The sequence below is a fragment of the Borostomias antarcticus genome, assembly GCF_949987555.1.
Source record: "Borostomias antarcticus genome assembly, chromosome: 2".
Classification (NCBI taxonomy): domain Eukaryota; kingdom Metazoa; phylum Chordata; class Actinopteri; order Stomiiformes; family Stomiidae; genus Borostomias; species Borostomias antarcticus.
Window position 1 is genome coordinate 41,136,158 of NC_140235.1, and position 12,500 is coordinate 41,148,657.

At 56.4% G+C, this 12,500-nt stretch overlaps 1 protein-coding gene across 2 annotated transcripts in view; it reads left to right on the forward strand.

The window, feature by feature from the left end:
- The window catches only part of man2a1 (mannosidase, alpha, class 2A, member 1), a 55,121-nt gene that overhangs the window by 26,765 nt on the left and 15,856 nt on the right, over positions 1 to 12,500 (forward strand). For both annotated transcript variants that reach the window (XR_014631082.1, XM_084460187.1), the window contains exons 10-15: positions 3,057 to 3,242; positions 4,383 to 4,497; positions 5,405 to 5,472; positions 7,590 to 7,755; positions 8,417 to 8,647; positions 8,809 to 8,931. Coding sequence is in view for 1 of the 2 variants with exons in the window: in XM_084460187.1 (XP_084316313.1) it covers positions 3,057 to 3,242; positions 4,383 to 4,497; positions 5,405 to 5,472; positions 7,590 to 7,755; positions 8,417 to 8,647; positions 8,809 to 8,931 (889 nt within the window). In the remaining variant the exon portion in view is untranslated. The remainder of the gene's footprint in view (positions 1 to 3,056; positions 3,243 to 4,382; positions 4,498 to 5,404; positions 5,473 to 7,589; positions 7,756 to 8,416; positions 8,648 to 8,808; positions 8,932 to 12,500) is intronic.

The following is a 12,500-nucleotide window of genomic DNA, read 5'->3' on the forward strand; positions in this document are numbered from 1 at the left end:
GTGAGAGGGAGAGCTACAGAGAGACAGGATGGAGAGAGAACAGGAGAGAGAGGGTGAGAGGGAGAGCTACAGAGAGACAGGATGGAGAGAGAACAGGAGAGAGAGGGTGAGAGGGAGAGCTACAGAGAGACAGGATGGAGTGAGAACAGGAGAGAGAGGGTGAGAGGGAGAGCTACAGAGAGACAGGATGGAGAGGGTGAGAGGGAGAGCTACAGAGAGACAGAATGGAGAGAGAACAGGAGAGAGAGGGTGAGAGGGAGAGCTACAGAGAGACAGGATGGAGAGAGAACAGGAGAGAGAGGGAGAGCTACAGAGAGACAAGATGGAGAGAGAACAGCAGGAACACACCCACAGAGAAGGTAGGGAGAGGGAGGGGGGGCGGGGGGGGGGAGGTAGAGAGACCCAGTGAAGAGGGAGGGGGTGGTGCGGGGGGGTTGTAGTGGTGGCCTGGGCCTAACCCCGAGGAACACGCCGTTAGAGGAGAGTTAAGCCCTTTAAACACGCCGTTCCCTGGACGTTAGCGTGGTAACCTTCCCCGAACCCTCCCAGAGTTGATCAGGGTTCAACACACACACAGTGTGTACGCACACACACACAACTAAAAGGGTGTCCCTGAATGACCCGACCTTGTGATGGCGAGTGATTGGTCAGTGCACTAAATCCTTCTCATACTTCTCATACCTTCTCATTTCTCTAATTCCTTCTCAGGAATCATTTTGTTCCCTTAGATCCCCAGAGCCAGTGACCACTGCTGCGATCTATCCGCACTGAATACTGTATTCAAACTCGTTATTTGTCTGTGTCCTGAATATAGATATATAAAAGAATGGAATAGAAAGATGAATTAGCCATTCTAACCAGTACAGGTACATTAGTATTCTTGTCCTGTCAGCACTAGTCAGCTGCTCATTCAGTCCCAGGTCCGTCGCTAGGCAGGTAAAGATCCCCAAACAAGCAATTCACTCTCCGTAGTCTATTAGTCTATCAGTCTATAAGTCTATCAGTCTATAAGTCTATCAGTCTATAAGTCTATCAGTCTATAAGTCTATCAGTTCTAGGGCGGTACTGCAGTTAAAATAACACCGTTGTTAACACCGTTGATAAAACCGGCTGTTTCTGTGGTCAGGCTGTTTCTGTGGTCAGGCTGGTTCTATGGTCAGGCTGTTTCTATGGTCAGGTTGGTTCTGTGGTCAGGCTGTTTCTGTGGTCAGGCTGGTTCTCTGGTCAGGCTGGTTCTCTGGTCAGGCTGTTTCCACTCGGTCTGTATATTGTCAACGTTTTTCAGTTTTCTATCACAGAGGTCAAGTACCCTCTGTTTAGGGTCAAATCTAATTCTAATTGAGTGTTTTGAGGTGATTTGATTGGGCCAGATTGATTGAGTGTTTTGAGGTGATTTGATTGGGCCAGATTGATTGAGTGTTTTGAGGTGATTTGATTGGGCCAGATTGATTGGCGTTTGTCTGAAGCCCTGGGGTTTGTGGGTAGAGCTTCAGGACCAGAGACTTATCTTTGTTCAACTCTTGGCACTAAAGGGATTTGTAGTGGGTCACCTGATTGGACATTGTAGAATTTGATGGCTCTCTTTTGATTGGATGATTATTATTAAAGGGTATTATTGTCCCAGTTCTGCCCTGCATGCGTCATCGTCTGTGTCTCTGTGAACTCTTACTGTGTTTTTGCTTCCAGCAGATGTTTTTCCCATTTTGTCTGGTTAATGAACCCCAAACTTCACCACCATCAAATATTACTGGGTCTGTTAGGAGATGTAGAGTTTTGAGTCGGGTCCTGATTGGAATGTTTCCCTTCTTGCCTTCTTCTCTCTCAGCAAATTCACAGCTATGCCAAAATGTCCGGGGTAATCGATAATCAATGTATAATGTTTTTATAATCAATGTATAATGTTTCCTAATGTTAATTTATTTTTGTGAGAGTTTGGTCGTTTTTGAAGGGTCAGTATTTTGAAGGGTCAGTATTTTGAAGGGTCAGTATTTTGAAGGGTCAGTATTTTGAAGGGTCAATATTTTGGTCTTTTTCATATTAGCAGTCCGTGTTTGTCTGAGCTTGTGGAGGATGTCCAGGCTGGGCTCTCATCCCTCTGGAGAGAGACCAGCTCATCAGAAAACATCAAACACTTAACCTCCGTGTCCTGCTGAGTCACACTGCAGGCTGTGGATTTCTGTTGTTCTACAAATGTATTTATATAAATGCTGAACAGGATCGGACTGTATTCACTCCAGGGAACTGTGGGAAGTCATTTGTTCTTTTGTTTCCAATTTTAATTGCATATTTGTTATTCAAATCCATTGTTTCACCACCTGTACCACTCTTCAACAATTGATCAAAGAGCCCTTTGTGCCAGATGGAATCAATTTTTGAAATCTACTAAACATGAATAAATGTTTTTTAATTTTATTTTGGTGAACATGTGTTAATGACAGTGTTGAGGGTGAAGATACGGTCAGAAGTGCGATGGCTGGGCATGAAGCCAGTCTGTCTTTTATGCAGGACATTGTGGTCAGTTAAGAATTCAACTATTCATTCCGCTCCTCTCTCTCTCACTCTCCCTTCCCCTCTCTCTCTCTCTCTCTCTCCCTCCCTCCCTCCCCTCTCCCTCTCTCTCTCCCTCCCTCCCCTCTCCCTCTCTCTCTCTCTCACTCTCCCTCTCTCTCTCTCTCACTGTCCCTCCCCTCTCCCTCTCTCTCCCTCTCTCTCTCTCTCTCTCTCTCTCTCCCTCCTTCTCCCTCTCTCTCCCTCTCTCTCTCCCTCTCTCTCTCTCTCCCTCCCTCTCTCTCTCTCTCCCTCTCTCCCTCCCTCCCTCCCTCCCTCCCTCCCTCTCCCTCTCCCTCTCCCTCTCCCTCCCTCTCTCTCCCTCTCTCTCTCTCTCTCTCCCTCTCCCTCCTTCTCCCTCCCTCCCTCCCTCTCTCTCTCTCTCTCTCCCTCCCTCTCTCTCCCTCTCTCTCCCTCCCTCCCTCCGTCTCTCTCTCTCTCTCTCCCTCCTTCTCCTTCTCCCTCTCTCTCACCCCCCACCCCCCCACCTCCCTGCTCCTCCATTCCAGGGCTGCTGAGATCCTGTTCTCTCTCACCTTGGCCAACATACGGCACTCTGGGAAACTGAGTGATTTCCCTGCCCTGGAGAACTACAGGATGCTGACGAAGGCCCGGAGGAACCTGGGTCTGTTCCAGCACCACGACGCCATCACCGGCACCGGGAAGGACTGGGTGGTGGTCGACTACGGAACCAGGTAGCCTTGCTCGCTTCCACAAAACCAACATGAACACTATTACTCACTATTGGGACTGTGTGTGAGGCTGAGCCCACCACACACACACACACACACACACACGCACACACACACACACACACACACACACACACCATGGAAAGCAGGGTTCGAGAGAGCAGTTATTCCTGCGTTGTCCGGCCCACTGGCCGGTGAAGCCGTCTCTCTTCCCCTCAGGTTTGATTGAGGTTTGATTGAGGTTTGATTGAGGTTTGATTAAGGTTTGATTGAGGTTTGATTGAGGTTTGATTGAGGTTTAATTGAGGTTTGATTGAGGTTTGATTAAGGTTTGATTGAGGTTTGATTGAGATTTGATTAAGGTTTAATTGAGGTTTGATTGAGGTTTGATTGAGGTTTGATTGAGGTTTGATTGAGGTTTGATTAAGGTTTGATTGAGGTTTGATTGAGGTTTGATTAAGGTTTGATTGAGGTTTGATTGAGGTTTGATTGAGGTTTGATTGAGGTTTGATTAAGGTTTGATTGAGGTTTGATTGAGGTTTCATTGAGGTTTCATTGAGGTTTCATTGAGGTTTCATTGAGGTTTCATTGAACTCTGTGATTGAACTTTACACAACTTTATTGTTCTGTCCCATATACCCATAAATCAACTGGCAGAAGAGCCTTCAGGTTCAAACCCCAACAGATTGGAACCAATTACCCAGTGATATCAGATCCCTCTCATTCCTCAGGTCCTTTTAGCAGCTCTGTCCTCTCACTGTGAAACAAACTGTTCATGTTATTATTCAAGCTGTCACTACATTTTCTTTTTTACATTTTCTTTTTTACATTTTCTTTTTTACATTTTCTTTTTGTTTACCATAACTGTTATGTTCAAATATCGATTATTTGTCAATTTGCTTACTACCTCATTTGCTCATTTTGGCCATGAGGTTGCTATATTTCCTGAGCACTTGTGTGTTATTGTGTGTTGTGGTTGCTTGTTTGTTTTTGTGTTGTATTGTCACTTGTACTGTATTTTGATAATTTTGTTGTGAAATGTATGTTGGACCCCCTGGAAAACGAGATGTGACATCTCAAGGGGGTTTATCCAAATGAGATAAAGAAGTCGTATTCTAACTGGTGATTGTGTTCCGGCGTCAGGCTGTTTCACTCCATCCTGAACGTGAAGCAGGTGATACTGAACTCCGCCCACTGGCTGGTGCTGTCAGACAAGACCGCCTACGACGACGACCGCTCCTCCGCCCTGCTCCAGATGGTGAGGGGGAGTCATTTGAAAAAACAAATACGTGTTGTATGTTGCTGAAGTCCTTAAAGGATGTATCCTCGGTCCAGAGCTTTGAATCTGCCCGCTCCAGCGAATTAGACTGATTCTTGTTCTGACGTTGATGCATGAAACAGCTTCTCTCAGTGAAAAAACGATCGGTCCAATCGGAGCCCCGGGGAACTAACGATTAGCCAGTCAGCGTGAAGGGGCGGGACTAACGCCGCTGTTGCTATCGCCGAGCGTTGTCAAGCTGTGCGCCGGGCCCAGAGAGTAATAAAGATGGCCGCCCGGCGCCGATTCAAAGCACCGATTACTTTGAAATCCGAACAGCACTCTGCTTTGAATGCATTTATCGCGTTCTCGTTTCAACTTAAAATGATGATTCAGGCGGATATGTTGGTGTCTAGTGATAAGATAAGGAGAATCCGATCTAGCTGCCCTGTCGGTTAGTGGAAACAACGTCAGACTGAAGATCAACGCAGCGTCACGAGATGATCGTTCTTTCTGACGGTGTCAGCCTATAAAAGACTCTCCAGAGAATTTGAATAAGCAAAGTTCTGCAGAGCGAAGTCAATGTCTGTTTGCAAACTCCTTCTTTGTTTGAGCTTCACTCAGTCTTCATAGGTAGAACATTATTCCGCCCACAATGAGAACGCCATTTCCTAGAGAAGGAGAAGTCTCTGTGAAGCCATCTGCGCCACAACTGCTAAAGTCTTCACTGAATATAAATATATTGAATATTTCTGAATGTTCTTGGAAAAGACGTGGGTAGGGTTCAGCCAGGGACGAGTGTTTTGTTCAGTATAACTGCATTCTACTGCGTTTTTTATTTTATTATTTTATATTTTTATGATGTGTTTCACCCATAATGACCGGATCACGTGGTTCTGTCCGTCAGGATGATGTCCAGCCTGCTCAAGACGCCCTGCCGGCGAAGACGGTTCTGAAGATCAGCGCCAAGCTTCGGTAAGAGCGCCAGGGAGGTCCGCTTCACTGACCCGATGTGCTGGTTTGAGTCCAGCAGCGTCGTAGACTACCGGTCGGGGTGGACGGGCGGGACCAGGTCAGAACTCGGCGCTCTGGTGAATACGGGCGCCGCGATCGCACGCCGACGCCGTGATGGCGTGGCGCTGCCCGGTGTTGGACCTGAGCTGTGTGGTTGTGGTTCACCTGGGTCACTACTTCTTTGTGCGGGTTAGGTGTTGCGTCCTCTCCTCCCAGGCTCGGGGCCGAGGGGCTATCCTTTTACCCCCCGAGCCTGGGTGAGGGGCTATCCTTTTACCCCCCCCAGCCTGGGTGAGGGGCTATCCTTTTACCCCCCGAGCCTGGGTGAGGGGCTATCCTTTTACCCCCCCCAGCCTGGGTGAGGGGCTATCCTTTTACCCCCCGAGCCTGGGTGAGGGGCTATCCTTTTACCCCCCCCAGCCTGGGTGAGGGGCTATCCTTTAACCACCCCGAGCCTGGGTGAGGGGCTATCCTTTTACCCCCCCGAGCCTGGGTGAGGGGCTATCCTTTTACCCCCCCCAGCCTGGGTGAGGGGCTATCCTTTTACCCCCCCGAGCCAGGGTGAGGGGCTATCCTTTTACCCCCCCGAGCCTGGGTGAGGGGCTATCCTTTTAACCCCCGAGCCTGGGTGAGGGGCTATCCTTTTACCCCCCCGAGCCTGGGTGAGGGGCTATCCTTTTACCCCCCCGAGCCTGGGTGAGGGGCTATCCTTTTAACCCCCGAGCCTGGGTGAGGGGCTATCCTTTTACCCCCCTGAGCCTGGGTGAGGGGCTATCCTTTTACCCCCCCCAGTCTGGGTGAGGGGCTATCCTTTTACCACCCCGAGCCTGGGTGAGGGGCTATCCTTTTACCCCCCTGAGCCTTGGTGAGGGGCTATCCTTTTAACCCCCGAGCCTGGGTGAGGGGCTATCCTTTTAACCCCCGAGCCTGGGTGAGGGGCTATCCTTTTACCCCCCCTAGCCTGGGTGAGGGGCTATCCTTTTACCCCCCCAGGCTCGGGGCCGAGGGGCTATCCTTTTACCCCCCCGAGCCTGGGTGAGGGGCTATCCTTTTACCCCCCCAGCCTGGGTGAGGGGCTATCCTTTTACCACCCTGAGCCTGGGTGAGGGGCTATCCTTTTACCCCCCCAGCCTGGGTGAGGGGCTATCCTTTTACCCCCCCCAGCCTGGGTGAGGGGCTATCCTTTTACCCCCCCAGCCGGGGTGAGGGGCTATCCTTTTACCCCCCCCCAGCCTGGGTGAGGGGCTATCCTTTTACCCCCCCGAGCCTGGGTGAGGGGCTATCCTTTTACCACCCCGAGCCTGGGTGAGGGGCTATCCTTTTACCACCCTGAGCCTGGGTGAGGGGCTATCCTTTTACCCCCCCCAGCCTGGGTGAGGGGCTATCCTTTTACCCCCCCAGCCTGGGTGAGGGGCTATCCTTTTACCCCCCGAGCCTGGGTGAGGGGCTATCCTTTTACCCCCCCGAGCCTGGGTGAGGGGCTATCCTTTTACCACCCCCAGCCTGGGTGAGGGGCTATCCTTTTACCCCCCCAGCCTGGGTGAGGGGCTATCCTTTGTAAAGGAAAGAATCTTACTTGGTTTAGTTTAGATTTCAAAGAACACGCTGAGTGGTCGGTCAAGCTGGTTTTAAACAAAGACAATAGTTTTATTCTGTTACGATTCTGCAGAGTCGGACTCTAGCACAGGAAGTGAATCCGGGCAGAGTGAGTCAGATGTGGACGAGGTCGATAGGTTATACAGTGAAAAAGGAAGTGACATAGTTTCAGGATGAAGAGGACAGGGAAGTGACGTCACACAGGAATAATTTGTAGTTTTAACAGACTGATCTATGAGAACGAACTACAAATTTAGAACAACAGTTAAGTAGGAAAACAGAACACGTTGGTGAGACTTGAATTTCATTCACACTTTTACCCCCCCGAGCCTGGCTGAGGGGGTCACCCGGGACATATATCCAGCACACCTCCAGGAGCCACGTCACCGTTTCCTCATCCCAAACCGGATGAGGTTTCAGGCCCGGGGTGTCCGGTGTGTGTGACGGTCCCGGATGACGCGGTCTGCGGTCTGTTCCTCCAGGTCGCTGGTCATCTACAACCCCACGGAGCAGGAGCGCTCGTCCGTGGTCACCGTGTGCGTGAACACGCCGCACGTCCGCGTCCTCAACGTCCACGGACAGCCCGTCACCGCCCAGGTGGACGCCGTCTGGGAGGACGCCACCACCGCCGCCAAAGACGTCTTTCAGGTAGGAGACGCCCGGGGGAGGACGGAGTGTCTGATTGGACAGTCTACTAGTGTTCGCCATGACAACAGCCTGGAAAAAACCGCAGTCGGGGCATTATCACATAGACAGGACATTGTGCTCAGTTATTATGTTTGTAGAAAGATGAGTTTTATGGTTTTGAGACGTTTCAGAGAGAATGAAGAGGGTTTGGGCCCTCTGGCCATGATGGGGGAATGGAGAGAGACCAACTCAATCTACTCTCCTCTCTCTATCACTCTCTCTCTATCACTCTTCCCCCTTCACCTCTCTCTCTGTCTCTCATTCTTTCCTCTCCCTCTCTCTCTCTCCCCCTCCCTCTCTCTCTCCCTCTCTCTATCCCTCACTCTCTCTCTACTCCCTCTCTCTCTCCCTCTCCCTCCCTCTCTCTCCCTCTCTCTACTCCCTCTCTCCCTCTCTCTCTCTCTCCCTCTCTCCCCCTCCCTCCCTCTCTCTCTCTCTCCCCCTCCCTCTCTCTCTCCCTCTCTCTATCCCTCCCTCTCTCTCTACTCCCTCCCTCTCTCTCTACTCTCTCCCTCTCTCTCTCCCTCTCTCTCTCTCTCTCCCTCTCTCTCCCCCTCCCTTTCTCTCTCTCTCCATCTCTCTCTACTCTCTCTCTCTCTCTCTCTCCCCCCTCCTCCTCTAGCTGTCCTTCGTGGCCCAGGTGGCGGCGCTGGGTCTGGGCGTGTACCAGCTGGGGGAGGGGCTTGGCGGCGTGGCCGAGCGGGCGGAGTACCTCCTCGTCGGTCAGGTGCCTGAGGCCGTCGTCGACGCCGACCACTTCAGCGTGACCCGGCCCGACGACCCGACCGGCCCGCTCAGCATCCAGAACCCCCACCTGCAGCTCTGGACCTCACCGGCCTCCGGACTCATGGAGGTGGGTCACCTTCTGCTTTTAACCTTCATGCAGTCTCACTTCACCTGTCTGTCTGCCTGCCTGTCTGTCTGTCCGTCTGTCCGTCTGTCTGTCTGTCTGTCTGCCTCTGCCGTACTAGCTGACCTGTCCCCCCCCCCCCCTGTCCCCCCCCCCACACACAGAGGCTGAAGCTGAAGGAGGAGGCCTCGGAGCGGCCGGTCAAGGTCCAGTTCGTCTGGTACGGCACCACCAGCAACAAGGACAAGAGCGGAGCCTACCTGTTCCTCCCGGACGGCGAGGCCAAGGTAGCCCCTCCCCCTGACCCCCCCACGCGCCTCTGTCTCCTCCCCCTGACCCCCCACATGCCTCTGTCTCTCTCCCCCTGACCCCCCACATGCCTCTGTCTCCTCCCCCTGACCCCCCCACGCACCTCTGTCTCCTCCCCCTGACCCCCCCACACACCTCTCTCTCCCCCTGACCCCCCCACGCACCTCTGTCTCCTCCCCCTGACCCCCCCACACACCTCTCTCTCCCCCTGACCCCCCCACGCACCTCTGTCTCCTCCCCCTGACCCCCCCACGCACCTCTGTCTCCTCCCCCTGACCCCCCCACGCACCTCTGTCTCCTCCCCCTGACCCCCCCACGCACCTCTCTCTCCTCCTGACCCCCCCACACACCTCTGTCTCCTCCCCCTGACCCCCCCACACACCTCTGTCTCCTCCCCCTGACCCCCCCACGCACCTCTCTCTCCTCCTGACCCCCCCACGCACCTCTGTCTCCTCCCCCTGACCCCCCCACGCACCTCTGTCTCCTCCTGACCCCCCCACGCACCTCTGTCTCCTCCCCCTGACCCCCCCACACACCTCTGTCTCCTCCCCCTGACCCCCCCACGCACCTCTGTCTCCTCCCCCTGACCCCCCCACACACCTCTGTCTCCTCCCCCTGACCCCCCCACGCACCTCTCTCTCCTCCTGACCCCCCCACGCACCTCTGTCTCCTCCCCCTGACCCCCCCACGCACCTCTGTCTCCTCCTGACCCCCCCACGCACCTCTGTCTCCTCCCCCTGACCCCCCCACGCACCTCTGTCTCCTCCTGACCCCCCCACGCACCTCTGTCTCCTCCCCCTGACCCCCCCACACACCTCTGTCTCCTCCCCCTGACCCCCCCACGCACCTCTGTCTCCTCCCCCTGACCCCCCCACGCACCTCTGTCTCCTCCCCCTGACCCCCCCACGCACCTCTCTCTCCCCCTGACCCCCCCACGCACCTCTGTCTCCTCCCCCTGACCCCCCCACGCACCTCTGTCTCCTCCTCCTGACCCCCCCACACACCTCTCTCTCCCCCTGACCCCCCCACACACCTCTGTCTCCTCCCCCTGACCCCCCCACGCACCTCTGTCTCCTCCCCCTGACCCCCCCACGCACCTCTGTCTCCTCCCCCTGACCCCCCCACACACCTCTGTCTCCTCCTCCTGACCCCCCCACACACCTCTGTCTCCTCCCCCTGACCCCCCCACGCACCTCTGTCTCCTCCCCCTGACCCCCCCACGCACCTCTGTCTCCTCCTCCTGACCCCCCCACGCACCTCTCTCTCCCCCTGACCCCCCCACGCACCTCTGTCTCCTCCCCCTGACCCCCCCACACACCTCTGTCTCCTCCTCCTGACCCCCCCACACACCTCTGTCTCTTCCCCCTGACCCCCCCACACACCTCTGTCTCCTCCTCCTGACCCCTGACCCCCCCACGCACCTCTGTCTCCTCCTGACCCCCCCACGCACCTCTGTCTCCTCCTGACCCCCCCACACACCTCTGTCTCCTCCTCCTGACCCCTGACCCCCCCACGCACCTCTGTCTCCTCCTGACCCCCCCACGCACCTCTGTCTCCTCCTGACCCCCCCACACACCTCTGTCTCCTCCTCCTGACCCCTGACCCCCCCACGCACCTCTGTCTCCTCCCCCTGACCCCCCCCACACACCTCTGTCTCCTCCCCCTGACCCCCCCACGCACCTCTGTCTCCTCCTGACCCCCCCACGCACCTCTGTCTCCTCCTGACCCCCCCACACACCTCTGTCTCCTGACCCCCCCACGCACCTCTGTCTCCTGACCCCCCCACGCACCTCTGTCTCCTCCTCCTGACCCCCCCACGCACCTCTGTCTCCTGACCCCCCCACGCACCTCTCTCTCCTCCTGACCCCCCCACGCACCTCTGTCTCCTCCCCCTGACCCCCCCACGCACCTCTGTCCTCCCCCTGACCCCCCCACACACCTCTGTCTCCTCCTGACCCCCCCACACACCTCTGTCTCCTCCTCCTGACCCCCCCACACACCTCTGTCTCCTCCTCCTGACCCCCCCACACACCTCTCTCTCCTCCTGACCCCCCCACACACCTCTGTCTCCTCCTCCTGACCCCCCCACACACCTCTGTCTCCTCCCCCTGACCCCCCCACGCACCTCTGTCTTCCCCTGACCCCCCCACGCACCTCTGTCTCCTCCTCCTGACCCCCCCACGCACCTCTGTCTCCTCCTGACCCCCCCACACACCTCTGTCTCCTCCTGACCCCCCCACACACCTCTGTCTCCTCCTCCTGACCCCCCCACACACCTCTGTCTCCTCCCCCTGACCCCCCCACACACCTCTCTCTCCCCCTGACCCCCCCACACACCTCTGTCTCCTCCTGACCCCCCCACACACCTCTGTCCTCCTCCTGACCCCCCCACGCACCTCTGTCTCCTCCTGACCCCCCCACACACCTCTGTCCTCCTCCTGACCCCCCCACACACCTCTGTCTCCTCCTGACCCCCCCACACACCTCTCTCTCCCCCTGACCCCCCCACACACCTCTCTCTCCTCCTGACCCCCCCACACACCTCTCTCTCCTCCTGACCCCCCCACACACCTCTCTCTCTCTCCTCCTGACCCCCCCACACACCTCTGTCTCCTCCTGACCCCCCCACACACCTCTGTCTCCTCCTGACCCCCCCACACACCTCTGTCTCCTCCTGACCCCCCCACGCACCTCTGTCTCCCCCTGACCCCCCCACACACCTCTGTCTCCTCCTGACCCCCCCACACACCTCTGTCTCCTCCTGACCCCCCCACACACCTCTGTCTCCTCCTGACCCCCCCACGCACCTCTGTCTCCTCCTGACCCCCCCACACACCTCTGTCTCCTCCTGACCCCCCCACGCACCTCTGTCTCCTCCCCCCCACACACCTCTGTCTCCTCCTGACCCCCCCACGCACCTCTGTCTCCTCCTGACCCCCCCACACACCTCTGTCTCCTCCTGACCCCCCCACACACCTCTGTCTCCTCCCCCTGACCCCCCCCACGCACCTCTGTCTCCTCCCCCTGACCCCCCCACGCACCTCTGTCTCCTCCCCCTGACCCCCCCACATGCCTCTGTCTCCTGACCCCCCCACGCACCTCTGTCTCCTCCTCCTGACCCCCCCACGCACCTCTGTCTCCTCCTCCTGACCCCCCCACGCACCTCTGTCTCCTCCCCCTGACCCCCCCACGCACCTCTGTCTCCTCCCCCTGACCCCCCCACGCACCTCTGTCTCCTCCTGACCCCCCCACACACCTCTGTCTCCTCCTGACCCCCCCACACACCTCTGTCTCCTCCCCCTGACCCCCCCACGCACCTCTGTCTCCTCCCCCTGACCCCCCCACACACCTCTGTCTCCTCCCCCTGACCCCCCCACGCACCTCTGTCTCCTCCCCCTGACCCCCCCACGCACCTCTGTCTCCTGACCCCCCCACACACCTCTGTCTCGGTCAGAGCGCCGCTAACGGCCGCCAGAGCGCAGCCTGACTTCACCAGAGAAGAGCTTCTCTCCTCTTCTGCCCTCTGCTCCCCTCGCTCCTCCTCTCC